Source organism: Arachis hypogaea, chromosome 8 (assembly GCF_003086295.3).
Source record: "Arachis hypogaea cultivar Tifrunner chromosome 8, arahy.Tifrunner.gnm2.J5K5, whole genome shotgun sequence".
In the NCBI taxonomy this organism is placed as follows: domain Eukaryota; kingdom Viridiplantae; phylum Streptophyta; class Magnoliopsida; order Fabales; family Fabaceae; genus Arachis; species Arachis hypogaea.
The window spans coordinates 8,036,410-8,062,878 of record NC_092043.1 but is presented as its reverse complement, the minus strand read 5'-3'; the positions used below and the strand labels follow the sequence as shown (position 1 = coordinate 8,062,878).

Genomic DNA, 26,469 nt, shown 5'->3' with positions numbered 1-26,469 from the left:
CCTTTGACCTTTAATTTTATTTTTTTGGTACTTATACGGGGCTAAAAAGGAAAAACAAAAACAATTACACAACTACTCTGCGGGGAAACGATACCCTCTAGCATCATCATACAAGATTTGAGTTAATCCTCTAACTGGTTGATCAACAAAACTGTATCCCAAGCCAGCCTTCAAATTCTGTTTACACATCCAGTCAGCAGTTCTATTTCCTTCTCTATATGTGTGGGTACATCATAACTGCCAAACTCTTCTCATTAACTCCTCAATACTTCTGATCAAAGGATTAGGATGCTCTTTCCTCCCTTCTCCTTTGTGAAGTACCTCCAAAGCTGATTGGGAATCCATTTCTAAAATCACTTTTCTAAACCCCAAAGTCCAGGCAATTCGAAGTCCCTGGAAAGCTCCCCACAGTTCAGCTTGGAATGCTGAGCATCTTCCGATATTCATTTGAAAACCAGCTACTCATTGGCCCAATTCGTCTCTGCACACCCCTCCACGGCCAGCTTCTCCTTCACCTTCCATCGCTGCCCCATCTGTATTGACTTTAATCCAACCAGTCGGAGGTGGGATCTAGGTGATATGTGCCTCCATTTTCTTGTTTCGGGTAAGAGTCCTCCCTCCCCTATTCTGAAATGCTTCTTTCATCTTTTCTATATATTCTCTTATGAAACTTGCTGGGTCTAGAGGCCTTTTTCCAGGCGGGTTAAAAATTTCTTGATTTCTCCATTTTCACAGCCACCAACAGGTTGTGACGAAGATGGATTGCCAGCATTCTTGTTTTTGGGCTTCCAGATTAGATGAAAGATTCCACCTTATCCAGAGATTGAGGGAAGCTCTGAAAAAATCCTGGAGATGATGGATGTATGAGTTTAACCCAAACTCTTGAAGCTACTCCACAATCGCGAAGCACACGAACTAATTTTATGGATTAAAAACTTAAGTTAAAGAGAAGGCACAATCAGCCCAAATTCAAAACACAACATAAAAATTAAAAAAAAATAAAAAAAATAGAAAAAGAAAAGCACATAAATGACCTTATGTGTTATAGATTTATAGTTACGTGCCAAATATAAACAGTAAGAAAATGGTTACAATGATTGGTTGGCCTCTTTAACAGCAAGCGGTTCATACCATTCTGGACCAAATCCAGCAGCTTTTCTTGCTGTCTCATTAAAAGGTGGTTTTAAAGGTCCTCTGAAATATGTCCTCACTATTTCATGAAACTTTGGAATCACTTCATTCTCCTCTGTGGTCATTTCATTTTGTAATGAACAAACTTCTTGCTCTTCTGTGTCTGGGGCCAGCTTTCTGGACCTCTGGCATAGATACTTGAACCACTTCACTCCAGCAGCACAATGTGTAATCTCTTCTGGGTAAACTACTCTTTCTAGTAGCTCTGCTGTAGTGTCATCCCCACCATTGCGGAAACGAGATATTGTTGTAGGCAGCACATCAAGTCCTCTGGCCTGTGTTCAAACTCACAAAGGTACTATATTTTAGATAGAAAGGGAGAGGGAGATATAAATAAAGGAAGTAGGACAAACCTACATATCACTATAGGCATTAACAAACTATTTGAAATGCCAACTTAATTAAAATATATATATATATATATATTCAGAGCTGCTAAAATTAGAAAAATAAAATAAAAATACAATAAAATAAAATAAATCTGATGATTCCTCATGCACTCCATCACTCCCCTGCCAACAAAATTATTCATAAGCAACCTATTGACTCAATCTTGGTTTCTAGAATGACAAATCCAAGCATCAAATATAAAACATATCCATAAAAAGCCACAGCTCAATGTGAGACACACCTCATGGACACAATGTTCAACTGCTAATCGTGATAGTAAATCCTTGGAAGTAGCAGTAGCAGAATCCCAAAGGCCATCATGAGCTGGCAATGCTCCATAATAAGAACCTAGCTCCTCAAGCCTTGCAGCAAGAAGGGTGAAGTGTCGCCCTTCATCTTGTGCGACCTTCACAAAATCTGTGAAGAATTCTCTAGGCATAGCTTCTTGTTTGCCAAATCGAGCTATTATATCCTGCAAAAAATCATATATATATATATATATATATATATATATATATATATATATATATTTACCAATCTCTCTTCGCAGCTGCATGCAAACTCAAAGCAAATGTCTTCCAGAAAACACAATAACAAATGCTTTGGAAGGAGGGTGAAACACATTTTAGTAAAATATAAAATATTCATAAACTGAGTGTCACGAAGTTTATAACTTATATTATCTACCGTGAACATATATATTCTGCCACATAGAAAGTTAACAAGATTAAACTCTAAAATGAAAGAAAGGTAAAGCAATGGAAGAAGTTAGAGAAAAATACCCAAGAGAGGTCAATGGCCCAGCTTTCAGTGTGAGCAAGACTATGCACAATGGCTATCCTGCTCTGCAAGCTGCCGGCTTTGCCAAGCTTCGGCATCAGACTCGGCGCCACCAACTTCACCTGCCAACAATAATCAAACAAAAGAAACAAAATCAGCGACGTAATACGAGTGAGGCATTTCATCAAACACATGGCAGTGGGACCCCAAAAACAGAAGAACGAGAGAACCCTTACATTGGATAGCCTTGCGGGGCGATCAGGGACGGGTAGGTTTCGAGAAGGGTGGTAGGGAAGAGCGATGGCACCGTGGAGCCACCGTGAAGCGACGGAGTCGCCGAGTCGAGCCTTCTCGAAAGGGTCGGCAGTGTTCAGAACTCGAAGCGCTGCTTCCACTAAGGTTTCTTCTTTGTGCGAGCTCATCTGGTTTCTCCTCCTTCGTTGCCAATCAAATTTCGAAGTTTTGTTAGCTTTGTTCTGGGAAATAATATGCTTCGTGGACGTCTCACTACGACGGTGATGTCAAGTCAAAACATGAGGTAAACTTTTAAAGTGAATTTTTTATTGTGCAAGTTTTTTTTTTTACCGAAACAAATTAAACAAAAAAACAAAATAAACTGAACAAGAAACTGCTTACATAGAAAGACAATCTCATTTAAGATTATTCTTAAATTTCTCCTTAGAATAAAAGAAACTCCATATGTAAAAGTTGTAATTTTATGACCATTTTTACCATAATATCTACCACCTTATTTGCATGCAAGTTTGAATCTCGTTTTTTCGTTCTAATTTTTATTGGTATTAAAATGTTTATTAATAATTTTTTTATAGATTAAAATAATAAAATATTTGAAATTACGTTAATACCTGATTCAATATTACCTATTTACCTATATTCGCTAAACAATAAGTAAATGTATTTGAAGGTGTTTGACTACAAACCACAAAACACACCGGTAACCGGAAAGTGCTTGGCGGTGGAGGGTGGTGGACTGGTGGGGGAGAGAGTGGTGGTTCCTTTTGCATGTTGGATGAAGAATGACGTCTTCGAGGAGCGAGTCGACGCTGCAACGCCTCTACGATTTTGCGAAGATGGCTCTTATCAAGATCTTCGCTCACCCCTACGCCACGGTTAGCATTCTCTCACTCGCTCTCTCATCATTCTCTTTCTCTCATCACTCACTCGCTCTCTTCGTTGAAGGTCTGTGACTTGTACTGCGGCGGAGGCGGCGACTCTGAGAAATGGATGGAGGCACAAATTGGCCACTACATTGGAATCGATGCCTCTTCCTCTTCTCTCGACAATTTGCGGGAAGCCTGGGACTCTCACCGCAAATCCTTCACTGCCGAGTTCTTTGACCTTGACCCTTGCACAGTGAGCTTTCTTTCTTCTTCTTCTACACAGTTATGTTTGTATGTTTCTTATTCTCGCTTATTTAGCATAGCTTTCATTTGAGCTGTTTACATGGTACATGAATTTAGGGCACACGGAATTGTCACTGTTTATTCCTTTCTCATAGTAATTTTGTAGTAACCTTTTTCAGCTGAGAAGCCAGGGGGAACATGTATTCTTACCTTCTTCGTTGAATTTGATTTTCATCTTTGTTTTGTTGCATAGAGTAGATTTTTTGTGTTGCGTATTCCTATTTCCCTTTTAGGGGTAATTTTGTGGTTCTATAGGATAATGTTGTCAATGTATAAGCAGAATGGAACTTTGTTTTAGTATGTATGATATATGAGTTCAAAACTACAAACTTTTATGCGAAGAGCACAGGGATAAATTGCCAAAGGAAAAAATTGAACTAGTGTGGTTGAGTGCACTGAGGCAACTGTGATTCTAAAGGGTGTAAACTAGGCAGAATTTAAAAGGACAAATAAAAGCTAATTGTTGCTAAGATCTGTATTGTGTGAGATATGTGCTTTTCGACGCCTTTTTCCTGAGGTTGTTTCATACTTTATTTTACCACCTTAAGTTGGAGTAAAAATGAACCAAATCCATTAGTCTTTTTGATCTTATATTGTGCATTTTCTTTTCTAACAGGAGAATTTAGAAGTGCATTTGGAGAAGACCATTGTGGCTGATTTTGTCTGCTGTTTGCAGCATTTGCAGGTTTGATATTCACTCCCAAATGATGGTTTGAAGCATTATAATCTCTCTCTCTCTCTCTCTCTCTCTCTCTCTCCAAAAAAAAAATGTACATGTGAGTTATAGTTGCTGATTGGATCTTGATGGATGATATCTTATTTTCTAACATTTGTCCTTACACTATTTCTATTTTAGTTATTCCACTAAAATTTAGTTGCTGCTCCACTTCTGATTAATATCTCTAATGCAGCTGTGTTTTGAAACTGAAGAGAAAGCACGGAGGCTCCTGCATAATGTGTCATCTCTACTGAAGCCAGGGGGTTATTTTCTTGGTATTACTCCTGACTCATCTACCATATGGTATGAGACTTATTTGTCAAAGGTCTAATATTCTTGAATGTAATTGCATGTGCTCTCTTTCTTGTTTTGTATTTTTTTATTTGGTCTGCTGTACAAATGAAATTCACACAATATGAGAACTGGATTGGTGATTTGATGTGTTAAGTAGTTATTAAGTGAAGCCAAAACACCTATGAAGTTTTCACCGACATATCTGCTCTTAGATTGTTACTGAGAACACTAATATTTCCTTGTCTTTGGTTTAATGTTTGCGCAATTGCGCCTAGATTGTTTGGCCTGATTTTCCTAGTAGCATCATTGGAGTACCTGTTTATCAGTGACAATAAATAGTAGGTCTATAAACCGTGTCTTTGGTTGCGACAATTATGTCCTAGATATCTCAGCCTTCTTTCTTCTTTATTATGCCTTTATAAATGCTCCAAGTAGTTTCAACCTTAATTTCCAGATTTAGCTATGGTTTAGACTTTAGATTACTAGTTTTACTAATGAACAACTTCTGGGTGTGCCCCTTTACAGTCTGCCAGGATTCTTTGGATATATTTTTCAAATGTCTGCTTCCTTCTAATGTTATTATGCCTTTATACATATGATGAAAACCCTCTGCCCAATAGAAAAGGAGAAGAATCATCTAGTGTCCAGGAGAAGTGTACAGAAGAGGTCCAGATTTAGACAATGAATGATCTTATTTATGAGACATTTGTGTTTTCTTCTACTTGTAGTTGCTTCCGTCTATTTTCTTATGGTGCTTCCATACTTCCATCCATGCATGACATTTCTGAGCGTTGATTGAAGTCTGCATGAGGTCTTTATACCAAAATATGCTGGATTCTGGTAACATTGTAGCCATATAGGGCCAAGTACCAGAAGAATGTTGAAGCATATCACAACAAAGGCAGCAGCATGAAGCCAAATATTGTTCCCAATTGCATTCGGACAGAGAATTACATGATCACTTTTGAGGTTGAAGAAGAAAAGTATATATCTCCACAATTGTTCAACTTTATGTTACCAATTCTTCTCTTTCGCCATGTAACCTGTCCGATCTTTCCAGGTTTCCCTTATTTGGGAAGAAATACCAGCTGAAATTTGCCAGTGATGCCTCTGCTGAAACCCATTGCTTGGTTCATTTTCCAAGCTTCATCAGGTTTCATCTTACTTAATAACCTAACATTGATACTCTGTGAGTTGTTGCATTGATTGCTGCCAATGCACCATATTGATGTCAATCTCTAATACTAACTACCAAGCCTGTTTTCATGAAGGAACAGCATTGACTTCAGTATTTTTTGTACTTGTTACATTCATATAATCAATTTCCACTTTTAGACTGATTCGACTTGTGTTCTTATGAAACTCAGGTTGGCCAGAGAAGCTGGTCTTGCGTATGTGGAAATACAAAACCTAACCGAGTTTTATGATGACAACAGGTTGGTTTTGCATTCTTGTATGTAGGAATAATGATTTTTCCAAATCCTTCAACTGTAGTATACATAGTGTGTTATTTGCAATTTTGTAGTTAAGACTGTTTTGTTTATTTAACTTCCTTCTTCATTTTTCTAATTGCTCAAAGAGCACAATTGGCAGGGTTGCTAATGAACTTTGTTCCAAACCTATTGGATCCTAGGGGAAGACTTCTTCCTCGATCATACGATGCTCTAGGTAATGCATTAATTGTTTCTCTTGACCATGAATTATCTAGTACAAAGTGTCTTGGTCACTTTCACCTGTAGTTAAATGGAGAACTGAGTTTCCATTCAAATGCAGGTCTCTATACAACATTTATATTTCAAAAGCCTGATCCAGATATTGCACCTCCAATTGCCAGTCCATTAATCCAAGAACCAATTTATAATCTTGATGAGGTAATTATCAATAGTTTTTAATATTATTTTTCAGCATATGTCACACAGGTTTTGTTTATTATTTTGAGTAATACCCTAAATTAGTCCCTGGAAATATTTAGTCGGACACTTTACAAATTTTAATTATCAAATTAGTCTCAAACTTTATTACGTTTGACAAATCAGCCTTCACATTAGGTTTTTCGTTTATACTGAGGGACTAATTTGAGAATTTTAGAAGTTTTTAGGAACTGATATGTCTTTATAAAATAATGAAATAATGATAGGGACTGAATTGTTTAACTTTTTACCAAAATTTGATGTAAAGATTGATTTGTATAACAAAATAAAAGATTGGAGACTGATTTGGTGATTAAAAGTCATAGAGGATTAAAATGTTTTGTTAAAAATTTCTTGAGAACTGACTTTAGATATTATTCTTTTTTTTTTTTGGGGCCCCTTATTCTAACTCGTTCATACCCCACTTTTTAAAAGGGTTTCTGGTTAAAGGAAAAAGCCTATGATGAACATGTTTTGTGGTCATAGTTTAAAACCTTTTTTGTATCAGTAAAAAGTTTCCATCTTTTTAAGAGAAAAATCCAAAACTGTTCCTGACAATTACTTCAAAAGACAACGAGGTCCTTGACAAAAAAAATACCTAACCCAGCCCCTAGCTTTACTTTTGTGGGACTGATTAGTCCCTGTGCAAAAAAAAGTCAATGTTTTTTTTTGGCACAGAGGCTAATCAGTCCCAAATGTGTTTTTTTTTTGTCTCGTTGTCCTTTCGAGATAATTGTCAGGGTCGAGTGGGGTATTCACTCTTTTTTTAACACCGATATTTTTAAAAAAGTGCATGAATTATTCCTTTGCTTTTAATGAATCCTCTTCTGCATGTTTTGTGGCGTGTCGTACATGCTGGAAAGTGGGAACATAACTTAAAGAAACATGAAAAAATTAATTAAACTTTCAAAAAATTTATATAAATCAAACTATAATAAAATGTCAAAAATGAAAACGTAAAATAAAGTTCCAGTGGCCTGGTGGGTGTCACACTATTTTGACTTCAACATAAATACATAATTAAAGAAAGCATAAAGTCTTAAAGTCGGTAATAATAAGTGGCATAGCTCCTCCCAAGAGCGATAAATTAGTTAAGAAGTAATTACTTCATCAACCTAAATTATAAAATAAATAATAATCAACTGAAGCTGTGACCCATAGGCTATTAAACTACATTCTATGTTCATGTATGATCCCAATACTTTCCACACCGAAAGCAACTACTGACCTTATTTCGTTTTCAGAATGACATACAAGAAATTTCTTCTCATTTGCATAGATGTGACTTCTAATTAAATTACTCATTTCATTTTGCAATTAAAAAATTATTATTATTTGGCATCCATTTTCTTATTTGTAATAATAATATACTTTGGAGGGAGAGTGGTAGTCATCCTTTATTTTACAGGGAACAAGTTGGAGAGATGATGAAATAAATGCACAGATGGAGCCACCACCTCCACCACCACCACCACCACCTCCACCACCACCTCCTCCTCCTACTCTTGGGCTGGGCATGATTAGCGAACAAAAAGGGATATTGGGCCCTGGCCCTCCTGATTTACGTTTTCCAGAGGCACTTTGACTAATCCTATGGTCTGGGGGGTTTACCCTATTTGCCTTTCTTTGTTTTTTAGTATTCATACTATGTATTGGCTAAAGTAGAAATTGCAGTTAGGTTTCCATTACTAACATTGTTTACTATGTAATCATCATGCCGGGGTTTAGTTTATCGTTAATTTGCATATTGTGCTTGTTAGCTTTTTGTTGGGTTTTTCTGTCCCCATTGTGTCAGACTCCAAAAGTGTTAGAAATATGAGGCACGAGTTTGAATGAATTAGACAGTGAACGAAAAAGAATCATGTTTATAGATTATAAAATAATTTGACTCTTATTTATGGCATAAGCTCATGGAGACTCTTTAGATAAATGTTTACCTCTGTATAAATATAATTTTCATTACTATGTTAGTAATTGCACAATGTAATTTGTTTATTCTTTTTATTTATTATTTACTTGGGTAAAGGAAATTGCCAAAGCAAATGCCAAGACTGCTTTAACACCCACCTAATTTAGTCAAAGCTAATGAAATTCTTGTCATCAAACAGCTGTACGCTAATCATTACAAACATTGGTTAAAAAAAATTATAAAATAAAAAAGACTAAAGAATAAGAAATGTGTCATAAACACATAGGTATTTAGCATGGGTGAGAAATCAACCAACATATCCAAACTCCTGGTTGATTCTTGAGTCAATAAAAATAAATAGATCAATGTTACTCTAACAACCCAATTTGCTAGTTGAAGACTTAAAAAAACACAACGTAGTTAATAAGTGGATTAACATAAAAACATTGTTAAAAGATACATTTATTTCTAAAATTTTATATCTTAAATAATTTTAAAATAAATATTTTAGTATATTTTTTTGTTTTTCACGGTATTTTTCAGTCCAACTGATCAAGATGTCGCAAATCGAAATTCTATTTAAAAATTTGTTATTGACCAATAAATTATTAGATGCACGAGACAAAATTTAAATCCTATACTTATTTAAATGAATTAATAAACTAATTATTAGGTCAATTGATCCATTCAACTTTGTTAATATTTTAGTACACTTATTAATAACAATTTCACAATCAATCACTCAACCTTTTTCTTCTTCCCAAGCCCGTGTTAGAGGGTAGTGGGGTATAATCGTTTTGGAAGATTTTTATTGTAATGTTTTTAGATCAGAGTTAATAATGCAGACCAAAGGGTATATTGGTAAATGAGGGCAATTGCGCGTGGTTGGCATTAATGATTGTGATGGGACTCTCTCCATTGCTGAGGAACCAAATTGCTGCCCTTAAAATTCATGTCATTTGTTGTGTGATATCCTTTAAGGCTTTTCGGTGAATGTGTCCTTAAATTGAAGAAAATCTTCCAACCAAATCCGATCTCCTTTTTGGTTAAATCATTAGAATGATGATTTAGAGTTTTAATTTATTTTTTTAATATTTAAAAGAATAAAATGTTAAATATATATTATTTTTAAAAATATTTAAAATAAAAATTTTAAGTTTTTATTTAAAGTTAAAAAATAATTAGAAAAATAATTTAAATTTTGCAACCGCATTTATGTTGACAATATATGAGTAATATATTAGATTTAGCTAACATGTATCTTAAATTAAATTTTTTATTTTAATAAATATATAATTATTTTATTAAAAATTATATTTTATATATTTTTAAAAATAATTTTTTATTATTAATTTTAAAATTAAATTTTATGCATTGTTTTATAATAATTTTTTTAATTAAAACATATACTAAAATTCTAAATATAATATGATAGATAACATTGCTTACTTATTTATGTTTTCCGAAGGATAAAAAATCATAAAGCCATATAGGTAAAGCCATGAAAATGGGGAGGAAAATTATATCACTAAAAAGAAAAGAAAGGGGAAAAAATGACAAATAGGAAGGGAAATTGTGTTCTCTGAAATCATAGTTGGATGAAAATCTTAAAAACTAAGTTTCTTACAAAGGCGGAACCAGCTCACTTCCAAGTATCTGTTTTCTTTTATATGTATATATATCAAGGATTTCTTCTTAATTCCATGAAAAATATTTCCAACTCAAGAAATACAAATTCACTCAACGAGGCAGGTCAATGATAAAACTTAAAAACATATTTTAGTAGAAGTATTTAATTTCTTTATTATGTAATAATGGGATGAATAATTTTGCCTTATGAACCGTCTTCATAATCAAATTCAACTTATTAACCGATGTAAATTGTTTTAGTGGAAGGGCCAACCTATTAAAAAATAATAATAAATAAGGAAACAAATGAGTATAAGAAAATAAGAATTCTCGTTAGCAATATATTTGTTGAAAACCTTTTTTTAGAGTAAACTCTGAATTTGGCGTTTGAAAGATTACCAGAACACTAAGTTAGTCTGAAAAAGAAAATGATGTGCTACTATAGAAAGTTATAGACAGGTGATATGTTTCGGAACTATATTAGAGTACTGTTTTTTTATTATTTAATTATTTTGTTTCTTTATGTAGCTTTATTAAATTTATAATTAAATTTTTATATTTTTCTTAAATTAAATTTTTATATTATTTTTAATTTTATAATTAATTTTTTTAATATAAAAAAATATTAAAATTAATTGAATATTTATTCACAAATTTAAAATATTCATAATAAAAAATCTAATTAGATTTTTAAACGCATATATTTTGAAAGAAATATTCTATTAATTTTAATATTTTTAACATAAAAATAACTTAATTATAAAATTAAAAATAGTATAAGAAAATAATTAAATATATATATATATAAAAATTTAATTTTGATAAAATTATAAAAACCAATATAATAATTAAATTTTTATTTTTTCGTTACATTAGTGTATTATTTTAGGGGGAAAAAATACATGTCAGTTTCCATAAAAGAAAAAAAAAGAAACTATGTCATCTTTTTGTCATTTTTTTTAATACAATAACTTTCAAAAGCCTTATGTGAATTAAATGGCTTTAAATTATACAACTTGAAATGCATACGCTAAACATCTTCCTTTTTAATTATACAATTTCATAAATAAATATGTATATAATGATGAATCAATGCAACAGCATAATTAAAGTGATTTTAGAAAATACAACGGAAATGTTAGGTTGACGTACCTATAAATCCTATAATACAGTTTGTATTTTTCTTATTTAAAGCTGCATAGCCTTCACATAGAAAGATGTGTTAAAATATGAAAAATTAAAGACCAACCATATAACCCGAAACAGAAAAAAATAAAAAAGAAAACACACTCATTTTCTTTAGTAGTCCGATATTCCATTCACTATTGAACTGAAAACTTCAGAAATAATTAACATAAAATAGTTACAATTCTAACAACTCTTACTCCCTAGTTCTTAAAAGGACAAATTTCAACAACAATTGACCATCTTCTAGTTCTAGTATTCACTAACTAAAATCCTTAGGGGATCCAAATCAGGATTGGTTTCCAAGTTTTCCACATATAGTAATAATAAGTTAACAACTTAAAAACAAGAGTTGATACATTTATTGTTATATTAAGAGTTTACTAATAGTTATATAAAAACACCCTTATTTAATCATATTTATACACTATTATTTAATTTAATTGTTTTACAATTATAAATTATAATAGATGTTTGAGTTAAATATTTATACTGCTATAATAATTCATAATTAAAATCTGTCTAAATTGTTTTACACAAGAAAGTACATATAAATTAAATATTTATATCAATATTATTTAGAATGAGGTATGAAAATTTGTTAAAAAATTAAAAATTATGTTACATTTATTTAGGATGTCCTTAGTTTTTCACTCGCTTTCTCTGCATATGTGTCTGTCCAATTCATGCTTTGTTTCCATTCCATGTGCACCTTATTTCCTTACACTGCAGCTTCCCATCTAACCTCTCTCTCTCTCTCTCTCTCTCTCTCTCTCTCTCTCTCCATCTTCTTGCTCCATTGTGTTGTTCCCAGCTCAAAGATTCTTGGGATAGTTCTGCCTTCTGTGATTGGTGAGTTTCCTTGGGCCTCCCTGTATGCAACTCTATTCACTTCATCATGCTCCTCCTTTGATTTTATTGATTGTATTTTTTGTGTGCCATTTTTCTAAATACAATCACTTTATGCTGCTAGGATTTGAGTTTTGATTGCAAAAACATTTTTTTTCCTCCATATAATAAGCAAACAAGCTGGTGAAGTGATATTAAGTGTGGCCATTTTGCCAAAAAGATTGTAAATTTGTGTGTTTTTCAAGGAAATAAATAATTTTGGAATCTGGGTTTTGCTCAGGATTGATTTGGTTTAAAATGTCGTTTTCCTTTTAGTTGTGTGAATTGATATGAAACTATTTTTAAAGTTTTAAGCTGACCCCAAGAGAAGGAAAGGGAAAAAATTGGAGTCTCTTTCAACTTTGAAATTTGATATTGATTCTTGATTTATTGAATGAGTAAGTAGAGAATAGGATCCAGATTTAGGTTTTTATGTCATGTAGCTTTCTTTCTCCTCAGTATATATTCTTCAGCAATGTGTACCATAAAAGAAAATTCATATTCTCTTTTTGTCTAGCTTCTCAACTAAGCATTTCAATCCATCAGAAAATTAGAGGAGCTAGGATAAGCCCCAAAGAGAGTAAGAAGGAGGGGGAATATAAACATTATTTTTTTACTTTTCATATGTAGTTTTTTCAGAGGCACTGGACCCAGCTTATGCTTGTTTGATTTTGAAGATTTGATTCAAGGAATTAATACATCTGTTGGAATTATATTCTTTGACAAATTCAGTTAAACATGAAACTTTTGTCTCTTTTTCTTTTTTTTCCCTTATTTTTTTAATTTATAAAGTTAAGCTTTCTTTAGATTTGATGTCACATAGTAAAAAACTTTTGGTGCATTGTATCCTGTTTAATTCCTAAAACAAAAATTCTAATTGATAAATTGTCACTTCATCAATCCCTGTGATATATGCATTTCAAACTTCAAATATTTTGTTCTTTTCATCTATCCATTATTTGCATAACATGGGGAATAAATATGAACCACATAAAAAAAGGGGAAGCAAAGATAGAAATAGAATGGTAAAGACTAGGAAACACATGCTTTTGATTTAATAGATCATCTAGTTTTGTACCTGAAACATGCAAGTCTTTCAATAATACAAATAATATTGTGAAACTATTTCCCACTAAAACACTTGGAGTAGCAGGCAAGTGCTTCTTTAGTATTCTTTTTCTTGAGATTTTTGCACTGAGAATATGAAATTATTTGATACTCGTTGAAATTTATCTGATAAATGTATTGCATATTTAATGCCTATTTTAACAATCTTCATTTTGTATTTTATTTTCCATGTAATACAGAGCTATGACGAAGGATTTTTCATAAGAGTGCATTGTTTTACCATTCTTTCGTAAACAATGGTTGCAGAATCATGGTTTCGCACTCTCTGGAAGGTTCCTCGGAAGCATGATGCTAATGCTGAGAAGGTTGTGGTTGAAGTATTAGCATTTGAAGTGGCAAGCTTGATGTCCAAGCTGGTTAATCTATGGCAGACTTTGAGTGATAAACAGATTGCTAAGTTGAGAGAGGAGATCACAAATTCGGTTGGCATAAGAAAGCTAGTTTCTGAGGATGATCATTTCATTGAACGTTTGATCTGTGCAGAGATACTCGAGAACATGGCACATGTGGCTGAATCTGTGTCCAGACTTGGTAAGAAATGCAGTGATCCGAGACTTAAAGGTTTTGAGAATGCCTTTTATGACTTCATCGTTATGAGTTTCGATCCATATGGGTGGGAATTCTCTTTCAAGAAGATGGAAAAAAAGATCAAAAGGATGGAGAAGTTCATATCAGCTAATGCAAGTTTGTATCAAGAAATGGAAGTGCTTGCTGATCTTGAGCAAACTCTTGCAAGAATGAAGGCGAGCGGTGAGTCAGATGCCATAACTTTAATCGAGTTTCAAAAGAAGGTTGGGTGGAAGAGGCAGGAGTTAAAGGAGTTACGGGAGGTTTCTTTATGGAACAGGACATATGACTACACCATAAATCTTTTAGCAAGATCCTTGTTCACGATATTCCATCGGATCAACCAGGTGTTTGGAATTCAAGAGGCGGTAGAAGCTGATGGAACCAACAATTCAGGTGTCTTGAATTCAGATTTTATTTATAGAAGTCAATCAGTTTCTACATTGTTGCAATCTACAGGCAACCCATCGCGGAACAGCATTCCAAGATTTTCTTCAGGGCCCCTTAATCTCCATGCTCTTACTGCTAGATCAGGTCCTATTGGTAGATCAGGTCCAATTGGTGGAACAAACAAAACCAGCATTTTCCGTTCCGGTCCTCTTGGTGACTCGTCAACAAAATCAGGACCAATTTCAGCAAAGCATCCAAGTGTTAATTTTTATTCAGGTCCTCTTGGAAGGAATCTGAATCAATCAGCCCCAGTTTCTGGAAAAACTAAAAAGAGCAAGATTTGGAAGTTTTATGGACAGTCGGCGGATTTAACTGGGAAGGAAAGTCACTCACGACCAAGTCGACTGACTCAAGTAGGACCTTTCAAAGGATGCATGGCTTCAGACAGTTCAGTTTCCGAATGCCACTCAAGCACAAAGAGTGTTCTTTATGGAACCAATAATCCCAAAGAGGCTCATTCAAATATTCTCCATGGAAGACTATTTCATCATGGTCAATCAGTCTTCAAATCCTTATGCAAGCTACTAAAGCCTCCACCCGAAACTCTTGGTGCTGCTGCGTTGGCGTTGCACTATGCAAATGTTATCATTGTGATTGAGAAGCTAGCAGCTTCTTCCAACCTGATTGGTCCTGATGCAAGAGATGACCTATACAGCATGCTCCCTGGTCGTGTTAGAACTGCACTTAGAGCGAAGTTAAAGCCGTATACCAAGTCTATTATGTCGGCGTCATCATTGGTCTATGACACAAGTCTTGCTGAAGAATGGAATGAAGCAATGACAAGCATATTGGAGTGGCTGGCACCACTTGCTCATAATATGATAAGATGGCAGTCCGAGAGAAGTTTCGAACAGCAGAGCTTTGTTTCCCGGACAAACGTGCTTCTCGTACAAACCCTTTACTTTGCGGATCAAGAGAAGACAGAAGAAGCAATCACTGAGCTTCTTGTAGGTCTGAACTATGTCTGGAGATATGCTAGGGAGCTGAATGCAAAAGCTCTGGCAGAGTGTGTCAGTTTTAGGATAGACAATGAATATCCTAATCTGGGTGGATAGCACAATTCTCAGTTTTGGTCTCGGCCATTTCCAACATGAGTCCAGTTCCTTGCAGAAAACACCAAAATCAGTGTGAATCAGATGCTAGCTCAAGTATGAAAGAAGTACCACACTCACGACAACTAAATTATCAGAATGAGTTGATGGTGAGGGATTTTTTTACAGTCACTTTATTCTCTTTGATGAGTTCCGAGATAGAACTTTAGATGGCTGCTTCATCTTTGCAAAGCTGCTCCCGTTACTCTTCTTCTTACCTTTGCTGAGCTCCTACAAGACGTTTAGGGTGTGTATATTAATGAGCATTGTTTGCGTACTTAATTGTATAGTTCTATTACACAATGGTGAATCGTTATTTATCAAATATAATATCTTCTGAATTGTCAGGAATGAAAAGCCTTTGTCATAGTACTTATGGTAAATAAATACTATACTTTTTAAGCTTTTCATGGCTCCCTTAAAATATAACAAACACTAATGTGCCAAGTTACGTTTTACATAAAATTTAATAATGCCAACTACATCACATAACACTTGTCAAAAATGATAACTCAATTTACGGTTTAGGTAAATTTATCAAATGAAACAAATCCTCTGGCCTCTGGCCTCTGGGTACCAACGGGAATCTGTATCTTGGGAGATGTAATAACCATTTCATCTGCAAATAAAGCGAGGAACAAAGTGTTATTTAACATATGCTCTCAACCAGCAATATAGAAACATAGAAACATTCTAATAAGCAATGAATCGGAGACTTCATAATCCTTTTTATTTTACTCTGGCTGTAGAAAATTTTAAGCTTAAAATATTTCCTACTCAGTAATACAGACAAATTGGTGGCGCACACTGAAACCAAAAGAAAAATAATACACACAGCCTTATTATTTTAAATCGTCCACTAAATTTTTTTTCCCCAGCCTGAAATTGAAAAGAAACTAAGCCTAGTCTATAAGACACATTACACGATATAATTTTATGGTGACTTACAATATTTAATTGATGGAAATGAAATTATTCAATATGAATTGAAGATACAGCTGAAGTGATTTCATTTGTTCTAGGGTCGGCACTTTCTAAAGAAACGCCACAAGGATCTTCTTTAACCAGAAGGGCAAGTACATTGAGTGAGCTCCATGTTTTTGTCACACTGCTGCTTGAATCTCCCAAAGTAACAGCAAAGACAGCATCAAATCCTCCTGCTCCTGGAACTCCAGCCAACAACACTCCTTCCAAGTTCAGTGTAGCATCTAAAAGTTTTGTTTGTGATTCTGGTTCAATCTGCATGAATTGCAAGGAAAGAGTAGTGATATTCTACCAGCAGATATAATTTATAATCAACATCATTCAAACAGAAGAAGCCTAATAATAAGTGCCAAATCAATGAAAGGAACTTACAGGAACACCTGCAGCCTCACCCATTAGGCGCATATGATATCTAATCCCAAGCATAGCTTCTTTTGCACCTAGCAATGCTTTAATAACTGCTTCCTTGTTGGGTTCAGAAGCTTGCTCTATCCACTGAGAGAATTGCATTTTCAACATCAACACAAGAAGAAAAGCAAGAACATGAGAGCCCGAAGTGTAGCCTCAAGAACATGATATCACATATGTGCATTAGAAATTCAGTCACACCACTTGAAACTGAAAATCAGCAAACAGTAAAGTTGGATATATAATCTCTTTCAAACCCATCAAAAGTCAACTTAATTGTATAAGTCTAATAGTAAAGATGTCCTATCTCATTAAAATAACTAATAAACAGGAATGTAGAAATTTAATATAATGCAAGGCATACCCATAAGGCCAAAATGTTTTAGTTATTTAACAGTGAGCATTATCAATCAGTTTACTCTACATCCACAGGAGTAAAAATTCTAATTTGATGTCACTTCCATTAATTAAACAACCACAAATGATTTGAAAGAAATACCTTTTCTGATCTGAGCTTGCTGCAGCTATCAATCACAGATTTATATGCATCCCATTGTTCCTTTGCTAATTTACTCAAAAAGTTCAGTTGAATTTCTAACTGCGAATTCGCCTCTGACAGTCTTCTCCATGTGTCCAGGGATTTCTGAGGGTCAGACTTTTGCCATTTTTTTACAGCACCAACCATTGATGGCGTAGATGAACCACCAGTTCCTGGTTCTCCTAGTAACTAAAAAACGATATATAGTCAGAATATTAACCAATAGACTTCATATTCTTCTGATAAGAAAGTCATTCAACCTGAAATAAAAGGAAAATGTGGGGGTATAAGGGATTTAAATTGCTTACCAGAGTCATCAAAGGTGGTAAAGAGAACTCAGTCCTCTCATGGTCCCAGTTTCCATTCAGAATGTCACTGATAACTTCTGGTGCAGGCAATGCTTGTGCTGCAACCTGCAATGTCAGCAAAACAATGTCTAGTCACTGTAAGAGATAACCATTAGAAGATCCTAACATGTTTAGCAACTGGAATGGCAAACTAAAATGATGGAGCTAGTAGCAAGAATTAGAGAGCTCAAGTTTTGTTGTACATCAAGGAAAACTAATGTTCTTGTAATTGAGTATATTTAGGCCAAACAAATCAGGAGAGTCATTCATACCAGTTACATATTTAGTCGATAAATATTCACAATACCAGCATGACCAGTTGAAATGCATATATATATATATATATATATATATATACACAAAAGTGTGCAACAGAAATCAACATAATTAAAGCATTTTTTGCCTAAAACACAAGACACATTAAAAGGGTAAGTGCTGAATACCTGTACGGACGAAATCACTTCCGGTGAAAACCGCACATAACGTTGACTGCCATACACAGCTGAACTGACATCAAACCCACTGCCAACTTTTCCTTGGGCAATACAATGAGCAGTTTGAGCTATTTTATGCAACAAATCAATATCTGTGTAATCCTTCCTATCCTGTTGATCTTTAGAAGAGGAAAGCTTTATGACACCAAGGTAATGAAGTAAAGCACCAACTACAGCAGTTGTCATAGCAGCAGATGAGCCCAAACCAGTCTTAGCTACTTCAGGCTTGCAATCTCCACCATTACCATCATCAGTATTGAACGTTATGGATGCAAAAGGAGGAATACTCGCCAATGACTCCGGTGTCAAAGGGAGTCCACGTCTCTCAATCTGCACAAGTTTTGCAACATCAAAACTTCACTCATGATCATTCTGCTTTGTACACTAAGCTAGCACACATCATTCAATCCTTAAATCAAGTGTTAAACACATCTAATGGTAGAAATTACGTACAAACAAAATTGGGTAGGGGTAAATTACCTCATTTCTATATGAATAGAAATCATTGCAACCCAAAATGGTGATGTCAAGTCCTACAAGACCAATTCAGTTACAAAAATTGAAATCTGAAGTAGTTGACTGAAAGAGTTAACAAAATCAGCACTGGTTACTACCTTGTAAGAGAAGCTCGTGCAACACTTCCTTTTTATTGTTATCCAATGTTGCATAAGCAGCAGCCACAGAATACTGAACTGCATATTCCACAAAAGGATTTCCCCCTTCACTGGAAAAAACAAAACAAATTAAGCACCTAACTACTTATTCCACTGAAGCCACTAATCAAACAAATATAATAATGCGAAACAAAAATAAAAAATAAAAAACGTGCCTTGAGGAAGAAACACTTTGGACAGTGAGATTCTTGAGCGCGAGCTTGTAGTGTCCTTCTCTGCCGAGCTGCGGAGACGTTAATCTGACGTCTGCCCAAGCCTGAACGAAGAAAGAACCAATTAATTAGTTAATTAATTAACTTAATTAAGTAATTTAATTAAAATTAAGGAATTAAAACGCACCCAAGCCCAGCTATCAGGTTGGATTTCGTTGTGAAGAGGCTTAACGATGGTGTAAAAGCGAGCATTCGTACTAAGCACGAGACCTGCGTTGGGTCTCTCCAAAATCAGGTAACCACCGGTGATTAACACCTTCCCAGGTGCAGATGCAACCCTGTCATTAGTGAATAAACAAACTTAATTAAGCCAAGTTTAGTTGGTAAGTTGGGAAGAAGTGGTGGATTAACTTACACGGCCATCGTGTTAGTGCGGAATTCGGAATGCCTCAATTATGATTTATGAGTGCGGATCAGTGATCTTCTACACAGTCATTAATGCGATCGATCTCTTGCATTCTGCTTTGTTTCAGAAAATGTAAATGAAAGATAATCAATTATAAATATTAAATATAAATAATTAGTAAATGGTAATATTGGGCTCGCGTTGCACGTGGCCCCTGCATGCAGTAAGATCTGCAAATGTGTGTTCTATTATATATTTATATTAGGTTTAATTATTTCGATAATTAATTATTTACTTGAAAAAATATGTAACTCAATATAAAATATTTAAATCAATGTAGATACATCGTAACTGATTAGTGACTAATCTTTTGTGTACATGTAAAAATTTTTCAAACTGTTCTAAAATCTGTTCATACTAATTTGCTCTCCAATCTCCAGCTGATTACAAACACTAGAATAGTTTAGGTAGTTCAGGGGTTGGTTAGTTTCAACATTTTATTTAAAGCAAAAAAGAAAGTATTACACATGCTACAAATTTGAAGAAAAAAAACTAGGGAGTAGAGAGAGACAAAGAATTGAAGTGGTAGAAGTATTAATTACTGGTAAACTAGTATTAACTATTAAGTATGAGAGTCTAATGATGGATTAAGCTGCTGCAGGTAACTTGTTGGGAGAAGTTCGGCAAATTGGGCAAGAAGCATTCAATGGAAGCCACTCATCAATACATTGAGCGTGAAAGCAATGAAGACATTCAGGTATTCTTTTCACTGTCTCTTTGGGCTTGTACTCCGACAAGCATATTGGGCATGTGTTGTCATTGGGCTTCGGAAGAATATTTGGGCTCTCCCCCACAACCATTTTTGGGTACGACTCAATAGTTGGCCCATCTAGGCCCAAAATGATAGTTGGTTGTGGGCTAATAAGGGGCTCGAAATCTGGTACAGTTTGACGGTCCCAGACCCAACGGTGTGCTAAGATTTTGAGCTTGCTGCACAGGCAACTCAGTATCCCAATGAAGCACAATAATGCTGGTACTCCTAAGCCTATAGCTATTGCATATCGTGCACAACGAGAAAACCCTGTCAAAAAAATAAATATATAAATACGAGAGAAAAATCCGTGGCAAATTTTGTAAATATTCATGTTTAATTATACTTTATGTTTCATTTTATAGATATTATTATCCTTTTACATTTTATAAGCTGAGTGGAACCGTTCTATTTGCATTATTTAATCTGTTTTTGTTTACATGTCCACGTCTCCATTGTTTAATGTTGATAATGACCACAATAATAATATTTTCATAACATGGACATTACAAAGAAAAAAGAAATTATACTTCTATTCTAACCCCTTTGACGTGACCACTAACCCAATCACCCACCACCACAAGTTTTTTTCCAACCATGAATTATTTAAACACAAATACTAATATTTTCTCGAATTAGATTATAGATCTCCTAGAAGAGGAAAGGAGTTCAAAATTTACCTAGGAAAATCAAATTGTAATTAAGCATAGGCAATAAATGCATAAAAATGTTGAAGCTTGCATGAAATGAGTTGGATTCTAAGGGCCTATTTGATTTCACAAAAATACTATATTAACATTAGAAAATCAACCATTAAATTAATGATTATGATTTATATGTAAATATATATTATATAATTTATTTTTAATATATATTTTATAAATTAATACATACATTATACGGATGTCTAATTTAGTATATATTTTTTGGAGAAGTATAGATAGACAATGAAAATACTAAACAATGTGAATAATAGATATGTCGAATGTTCAATTGAATATGTATGCAGATGATTATATTCATTATTTTTAATTAGATGGTTATTTCTTTTGATTCGATTTACTCATGCACAGTTTAAAATGACTGAATGTTCAATACATTAGATGTGCAAATGACTATTCTAATATTGAGGTTTAGAAGATAATTTAAAAATGAAGTATTTTTTTACTTTATTGAGATAATTTTAAAACTCATTATTCACGTTACAAAAAGTTATTGTCTAACAAAATCCATATTTTTTTACGTAACAATGTTATTGATTTAATTTTTTTATAAAATTCTAAAATTGGAAAGGAGAAAAAAAAAAACTCAAACCAAACATAATAGTTAGTGGAGTGTGTGTGGCAGTGTGGTACCTTTTGAAGGGAAATCGTTGAAACACACAACATGCGAAGTGGTGTTGCTCTCAAAGCCACATCTTCCACCGTGTGACTCACACCTCCCACACTCTGGCCATTCCCACGATAACCTCAAATCATCGCTGAGGTTAGACGACACAACATGTTCGTAAAACGGCACCCCAACCGGCACTTTCACCCTCTTAACCACGTTACAAATCGACGACAAGTAAACAACAACGGTTGACGAAGACGTTGCAAAAAGCATGTGCTTTGGATCACTGAGACAAGCTATGGGGTTGTACCTATGCTTGAGATACTCCAAGTTCATGGAACAGTTGAAGAACGTGAATTCTTGGTTGTAAACGGCTTCGAATGGGGATGAAGAGAGGTTGAGAGAGAGTATGCGTTTTGGAAGGCAATTGTCAGGGTCGTTTACCCACACTTGTTGAGTGTCGTAGTCTATCCCTTTGATGCTGAACTCTCCTCCTGAATGAGGTAGGTTGAGGAGTGTTTGGCCACGGTTGTTGCATGTTACTGTGAAACCTGGGTACCCACATGATGATGATGATGAGTTTGGTTCTATTTGGAAAGGGAATCGAATTACTGGCTCCCTTAGATTGCAAACAGCATCCAAGCATGTGTCTTGTGTGGTTGATGACACAATAACGTGTTTTTGAGGAGGCTTCAAGGAGAAGAAGAAAAGAAGGAGGAGGATTATGGGAAAGTTCATGTTTGGAGTTAATTGGGTTTTGGGGTTTGGGTTAACCTTAGCTTCTTTCGGTATTATTACTTTGGGGGTGTTGTCTTCGGTGCACCTGCACTTGGGTGGTGGCGTTTCAGCCGTAGGATGCACCTCCCTTAATGCAAATGGGTGCATGATTGAACCTATTAGTGGGGTGCACCACAGAAAGCAACTTTTGTTTTGCCATCAAATATGATGAGGTAACTGTGGTGGATATTATGTAAATGTGAAATATTATTTATATCCATGCAGCTGAATAGTGAATAGATGTATAGACATCATAGTTAAGATGTGTTCAAAGTGATAAATAAAATAATAGGTTAAGTATGATTTTCATTTCTAATGTAGATGTGGAAAATTTATTTTGTCTTTGGCTTTTTTTTGTTACAAAATGGTCTCGTAGATTTCAATTTGTTTCAAAACCGTCATTCGGACCAAAATGTCCCTTCTTCTTCTTCTCCAAAATCAAGCACAAGCACCAACCAGCAGAAACACCAGCAGAAGCAGAAGCACAAGCACAAGCAGAAACAGAACTAGAAGTAACATGAACAATGAATCAACAATGTAATCAAGTAGAAACAAGAGCAGGGCAACAACAACAACAATAACAATGAATCACCAATGTATCAACAATGGAATCAAACAAAAACAAAAGCAGGAGCAGAACAACAACAACAATGAAACAATATAATCAATTAGAAGCAGAAGCAACCAGAAACAACAATAATAAAAAATCAATAACATAATAGAAGCAAAAGTAGAATGGAAGTCGAAGCAAAAGAAGAATGGAAGCAGAAGCAGATGCCGGCAAGCCACCCGAAACCGCCATCACATCCATCAAAGGGCCGATCTGCCATCAAAGCACCGCAACCCTTTTCTTCTTCTCTCTTCGCACTACCCTAGCGCCACCGTCATAGCATGAGCTCTTCTCCTCCCTCGGCTCACCACCGAAGCCTTTCTCTGTTCTTGCCTCAAACCAGAACCCACCACCATCGAGCACTTCCGCCGAGTCCAAAGGAGCAGCGGCGAGATCCTTTCCCCTTACCCCCTCCCCCGCGAATCCCTTCCCCCTTTCTCCCTTTCCCATTTTTCCTTATTCAAACGTTGTTTTTGTTTTTGTTTTTGTTTTTTTAGTTAAAAGTATTTTTAGAATAAAAATTAAAAATTTGATAAAAATGACGATCTTAAAACAAATTGAAATTTTCGAGACCATTTTGTAGCAAAAAAAAAAAGTCGAGGATAAAATAAATTTTCAACTTCTACGTTAGGAGACCAAAATCATACTTAACTCTAAAATAATAAATACAAATTAATAATAAATGCAAAAGAATTTAAATGATGAATATAAGAAAAGTCTAGAAATAAAGACAATAATATTATAAAGATAAAAAAATAGCTCAAATTTATTTTATTTATTATTTATTAATTTAACAATAATTAATATATACTAAATAGGATAAATTTAGATTTGTTTGGCTTTCATCTCCCAAACATTATAGTCTGGCTCAATATGTTAGAGTGGATTCCAATCAATTAAAAATGTTGTTCAGGCGGATGATATTCTGGGGAAGGGCTTCACTGGAACGTCGCTGTCTTTTTAGTTGTAAACTAAAATAATAAATTTAGTGAGCTCATTAGGATGACTTGAAGCAGGTAGTATTTAATTTTAACATTTTAAATGTATTTAAGAAACCATGGAATATATCGGGTGATTTCAGGTAATGCGTGGGCACCACGGGTTCGTATAGTTTTTTTTAGAGAAGTGTTTATACTTTTTAAAAATAATTGGGTGAATTTGGTTCATTTTTTTATTTTTAATATTTTTATTTTTTAATTTTGTAAAAAAAATAAAAAAAATAAAATTTTATTTTTTATTTTTATATCGTGTTTTTTATTTTTTTTATAAAATTCAAAAACTAAAAAACACTGAAAATAAAAATATAAATTAAACTGACCTTAAATTTTTAAGTACTTTTTTTAATTTGGTAAATTTAAAAAATAAAAAATTTACGTGCAGTTATTTTCATATGAAGTTAAGATAGCTGTATGTCAACTATCAAAAAATTATATGTAGGTGATTATAGTTTTAGAAAGTTAAAATACTTATAAAAATTAGCCATGAATTTTTTACTCTTACTTGTATGATTAATCATCAATAAAATAATTACAAAATATATCCTCATCTTTTTTTTGAAAAAATTAATATTAGAAATTAACCCATCTAATTTTTGCTTTTTAAATTTTTTTCCATTTTCCTTTTAATTTCAGATTCAGAGAAAAGAAGCATTTGGTCTGTTAGGATTTTTTCTCCTCTTCAATCATTGTCATTCTCTCAACCTCTTCTTCTAGGATTTTTCCTCCTCTTCAATCATTGTCATTCTCTCAACCTCTTCTTCTGTTGTATCTCTCATTCGCTTATCATTGCCATTGCAACACGCTTCTGCCGTCGCACAACACGCTACTGATCCCGCCGCGCAACATGCTTCGAGTGAAATAGATACCTGACTGATTCTCTTGGTATGGGTGAAACCATTGATTTATGCATCTCACTCCCTACAAGAAAAAGCGTATTTATCGACACAAAAAATCAACGTCTATCTCTCCTGTCGATATTTTTCGTCGGTTTGCTTTCGATATTTAAAAAAATTAAAAATAAAATAATAAAACCGACAGTCTAATCGTCGATTTTTTGATGATGCATTAAATCCCTTTTAACTATCGTTATATTGTCGACGAAATGGGGTCGAAAATACTTTTATTTTAAAATTGACGAACATAGCGTCTATTTTTATATTTAAAATATCAACAAGCTTTCCGTCGATAAATTTAAATGGTCCAGATTGCTTTTGAAAATCAAATAAATGGAGTGGATTTAATGTATAAAATAGACACTAAAGACGTTGCCTTTTTTTTAAAATTAAAATCGATAAATATACCGTCGATTTTTATTGCTAAAAGCACCAACCCTGCACCCCCTATCGAGCTCCTTTCACACACAAAAATCACAAATCAAACGAGCTTGATCCTCTCTCCTTCAACGAGCTGCTTCTTCTCTCCGTCGCACGAGCTTCTTCTTCTCCTTTCTTCACTCACAGCGCCACCGTCGGCCACCCTAACCGCCGCAACTACCTTCTCATTCTTCTCCTCTCTTTTAAACACTAAACCAGTAGAACACAACCCCTGTCTCTCTCATTCTTTCTCGTTCGCAGATCAAATCAAGCTCAAGCTCATGTTCTCTTCGTCTCGGGTGAGCTCCAGCACGCCGGCGCCACCTGTAGCAGCATCTATCCCCACCACCGCCGCCCCTTGTTCTCTCTCCTTTTATCCCCCCTCAATTCTGGCTCACATATCTTTTCAGCGCTGCAGCCATCATCTCTTCCGGTCAATGCTTTCAGGTTTTGGTTTCAAAATTTTTTTAATTTGTATTAAGTTCAATTAATTTTGTTTAGTTAGTTTGATTTAGTAATTAGTTTAGTTAGATTTATTTTCTGATTAGTGGATTTTTAGGTTTTGATTAGATTAGGTTTTGATTCTGAATAGTTGAGAAATGTTTAGATTGTTAATCTGAATTGCTGAACATTGCTGCTGATTTTGTTTGGAAACTACTTGACTAAATTGTTGATATTTTGTGTTGTTTTGCTACAAGAATAAGGTGTTTTGATTATTTATTTTATTTAAATAAGGTGCTAGCCTTATTATACAATCAAGAATAAGGTGTTTTGATTCTGGATGTAGATCTGTCGCCAAATTCATTAATACTAGTTGTGTCACGGTTCAAAATGAGCCATGACTGGCGCTCAGGGAAAATAATTCCCTAACAAGCCTAACAAACTCATTTTATAAGCTGAATAAGAAAATTTCAAATATTTTACAAGTTCCAAAATAAATAGTTATATATTTTTAACAAAAATAAAAATAATTAAGAATGGTTGGATCCTGCCTGTGACATATGGAACAGATGACGTCTAAGAACTCAACAAAGAATAGGTAGCCTTTGCACATCATTACTCTTGAACAGA

General features: G+C 34.2%; 5 protein-coding genes and 1 long non-coding RNA gene across 7 annotated transcripts; 3 read left to right on the top strand and 3 right to left on the bottom strand.

Moving 5' to 3' along the window:
• Nucleotides 1-66: 66 nt before the first annotated feature.
• Nucleotides 67-1,255, top strand: LOC140174794 (uncharacterized). The gene is made up of 2 exons (XR_011864514.1): nucleotides 67-604; nucleotides 736-1,255. It is a non-coding gene; the product is annotated as an uncharacterized lncRNA (long non-coding RNA).
• Nucleotides 920-2,833, bottom strand: LOC112705928 (uncharacterized). Its single transcript, XM_025756962.3, has 4 exons — nucleotides 2,598-2,833; nucleotides 2,364-2,483; nucleotides 1,823-2,053; nucleotides 920-1,466 (listed from the first exon to the last, which is right to left on the bottom strand). Exons 1-4 carry the CDS (start codon nucleotides 2,781-2,783, stop codon nucleotides 1,089-1,091), a joined length of 915 nt encoding a protein of 304 aa, XP_025612747.1. The 5' UTR covers nucleotides 2,784-2,833; the 3' UTR covers nucleotides 920-1,088.
• Nucleotides 2,763-8,613, top strand: LOC112705927 (mRNA cap guanine-N(7) methyltransferase 2). Its single transcript, XM_025756960.2, has 11 exons — nucleotides 2,763-2,899; nucleotides 3,287-3,491; nucleotides 3,562-3,735; nucleotides 4,402-4,470; nucleotides 4,697-4,806; nucleotides 5,658-5,780; nucleotides 5,858-5,950; nucleotides 6,165-6,233; nucleotides 6,377-6,465; nucleotides 6,571-6,668; nucleotides 8,116-8,613. Exons 2-11 carry the CDS (start codon nucleotides 3,399-3,401, stop codon nucleotides 8,290-8,292), a joined length of 1,095 nt encoding a protein of 364 aa, XP_025612745.1. The 5' UTR covers nucleotides 2,763-2,899; nucleotides 3,287-3,398; the 3' UTR covers nucleotides 8,293-8,613.
• A 5,069-nt stretch (nucleotides 8,614-13,682) lies between these two features.
• Nucleotides 13,683-15,911, top strand: LOC112705924 (uncharacterized). Its single transcript, XM_025756955.3, has one exon. It carries the CDS (start codon nucleotides 13,683-13,685, stop codon nucleotides 15,516-15,518), a length of 1,836 nt encoding a protein of 611 aa, XP_025612740.2. The 3' UTR covers nucleotides 15,519-15,911.
• On the bottom strand, nucleotides 15,805-19,676 carry LOC112705925 (phosphomevalonate kinase, peroxisomal). Of its 2 annotated transcripts, XM_025756958.3 has the most exons (11): nucleotides 19,567-19,676; nucleotides 19,339-19,489; nucleotides 19,155-19,255; nucleotides 18,940-19,049; nucleotides 18,806-18,858; nucleotides 18,275-18,655; nucleotides 17,793-17,897; nucleotides 17,446-17,673; nucleotides 16,911-17,033; nucleotides 16,503-16,793; nucleotides 15,805-16,173 (listed from the first exon to the last, which is right to left on the bottom strand). In XM_025756958.3, the coding sequence occupies exons 1-10, from the start codon at nucleotides 19,572-19,574 to the stop codon at nucleotides 16,527-16,529; spliced, it is 1,527 nt and encodes a 508-aa protein (XP_025612743.1). In that variant the 5' UTR covers nucleotides 19,575-19,676; the 3' UTR covers nucleotides 15,805-16,173; nucleotides 16,503-16,526. The 2 variants fall into 2 exon arrangements, with proteins under 2 accessions (XP_025612743.1, XP_025612741.1); XM_025756956.3 differs by lacking the exon at nucleotides 15,805-16,173 and having other exon boundaries at nucleotides 16,252-16,793.
• Nucleotides 19,677-19,944: 268 nt separating this feature from the next.
• Nucleotides 19,945-23,093, bottom strand: LOC112705926 (putative RING-H2 finger protein ATL21B). Its single transcript, XM_025756959.3, has 2 exons — nucleotides 21,724-23,093; nucleotides 19,945-20,638 (listed from the first exon to the last, which is right to left on the bottom strand). Exons 1-2 carry the CDS (start codon nucleotides 22,583-22,585, stop codon nucleotides 20,205-20,207), a joined length of 1,296 nt encoding a protein of 431 aa, XP_025612744.1. The 5' UTR covers nucleotides 22,586-23,093; the 3' UTR covers nucleotides 19,945-20,204.
• Nucleotides 23,094-26,469: the final 3,376 nt, after the last annotated feature.

What these genes read in the sequence shown, in the direction of transcription:
- LOC112705924 (XM_025756955.3), top strand. Translation starts at nt 13,683, where the DNA reads ATGGTTGCAGAATCATGGTTTCGCACTCTCTGGAAGGTTCCTCGGAAG.
- LOC112705925 (XM_025756958.3), bottom strand. An exon ending in GCACGAGCTTCTCTTACAAG is followed by an intron (nt 18,859 to 18,939) that starts GTAGTAACCAGT and finishes TTGGTCTTGTAG; the next exon opens with GACTTGACATCACCATTTTG. An exon ending in GTGAGGCTGCAGGTGTTCCT is followed by an intron (nt 16,794 to 16,910) that starts GTAAGTTCCTTT and finishes CAATTCATGCAG; the next exon opens with ATTGAACCAGAATCACAAAC.
- LOC112705926 (XM_025756959.3), bottom strand. Translation starts at nt 22,585, where the DNA reads ATGCACCCATTTGCATTAAGGGAGGTGCATCCTACGGCTGAAACGCCA. An exon ending in CAACGATTTCCCTTCAAAAG is followed by an intron (nt 20,639 to 21,723) that starts GTACCACACTGC and finishes TTTTTTTGACAG; the next exon opens with GGTTTTCTCGTTGTGCACGA.
- LOC112705927 (XM_025756960.2), top strand. Translation starts at nt 3,399, where the DNA reads ATGACGTCTTCGAGGAGCGAGTCGACGCTGCAACGCCTCTACGATTTT. An exon ending in TTTGAGGTTGAAGAAGAAAA is followed by an intron (nt 5,781 to 5,857) that starts GTATATATCTCC and finishes CGATCTTTCCAG; the next exon opens with GTTTCCCTTATTTGGGAAGA. An exon ending in CAATTTATAATCTTGATGAG is followed by an intron (nt 6,669 to 8,115) that starts GTAATTATCAAT and finishes TTTATTTTACAG; the next exon opens with GGAACAAGTTGGAGAGATGA.
- LOC112705928 (XM_025756962.3), bottom strand. Translation starts at nt 2,783, where the DNA reads ATGAGCTCGCACAAAGAAGAAACCTTAGTGGAAGCAGCGCTTCGAGTT. An exon ending in GCCCCGCAAGGCTATCCAAT is followed by an intron (nt 2,484 to 2,597) that starts GTAAGGGTTCTC and finishes TATTGTTGGCAG; the next exon opens with GTGAAGTTGGTGGCGCCGAG. An exon ending in GGGCCATTGACCTCTCTTGG is followed by an intron (nt 2,054 to 2,363) that starts GTATTTTTCTCT and finishes GATTTTTTGCAG; the next exon opens with GATATAATAGCTCGATTTGG.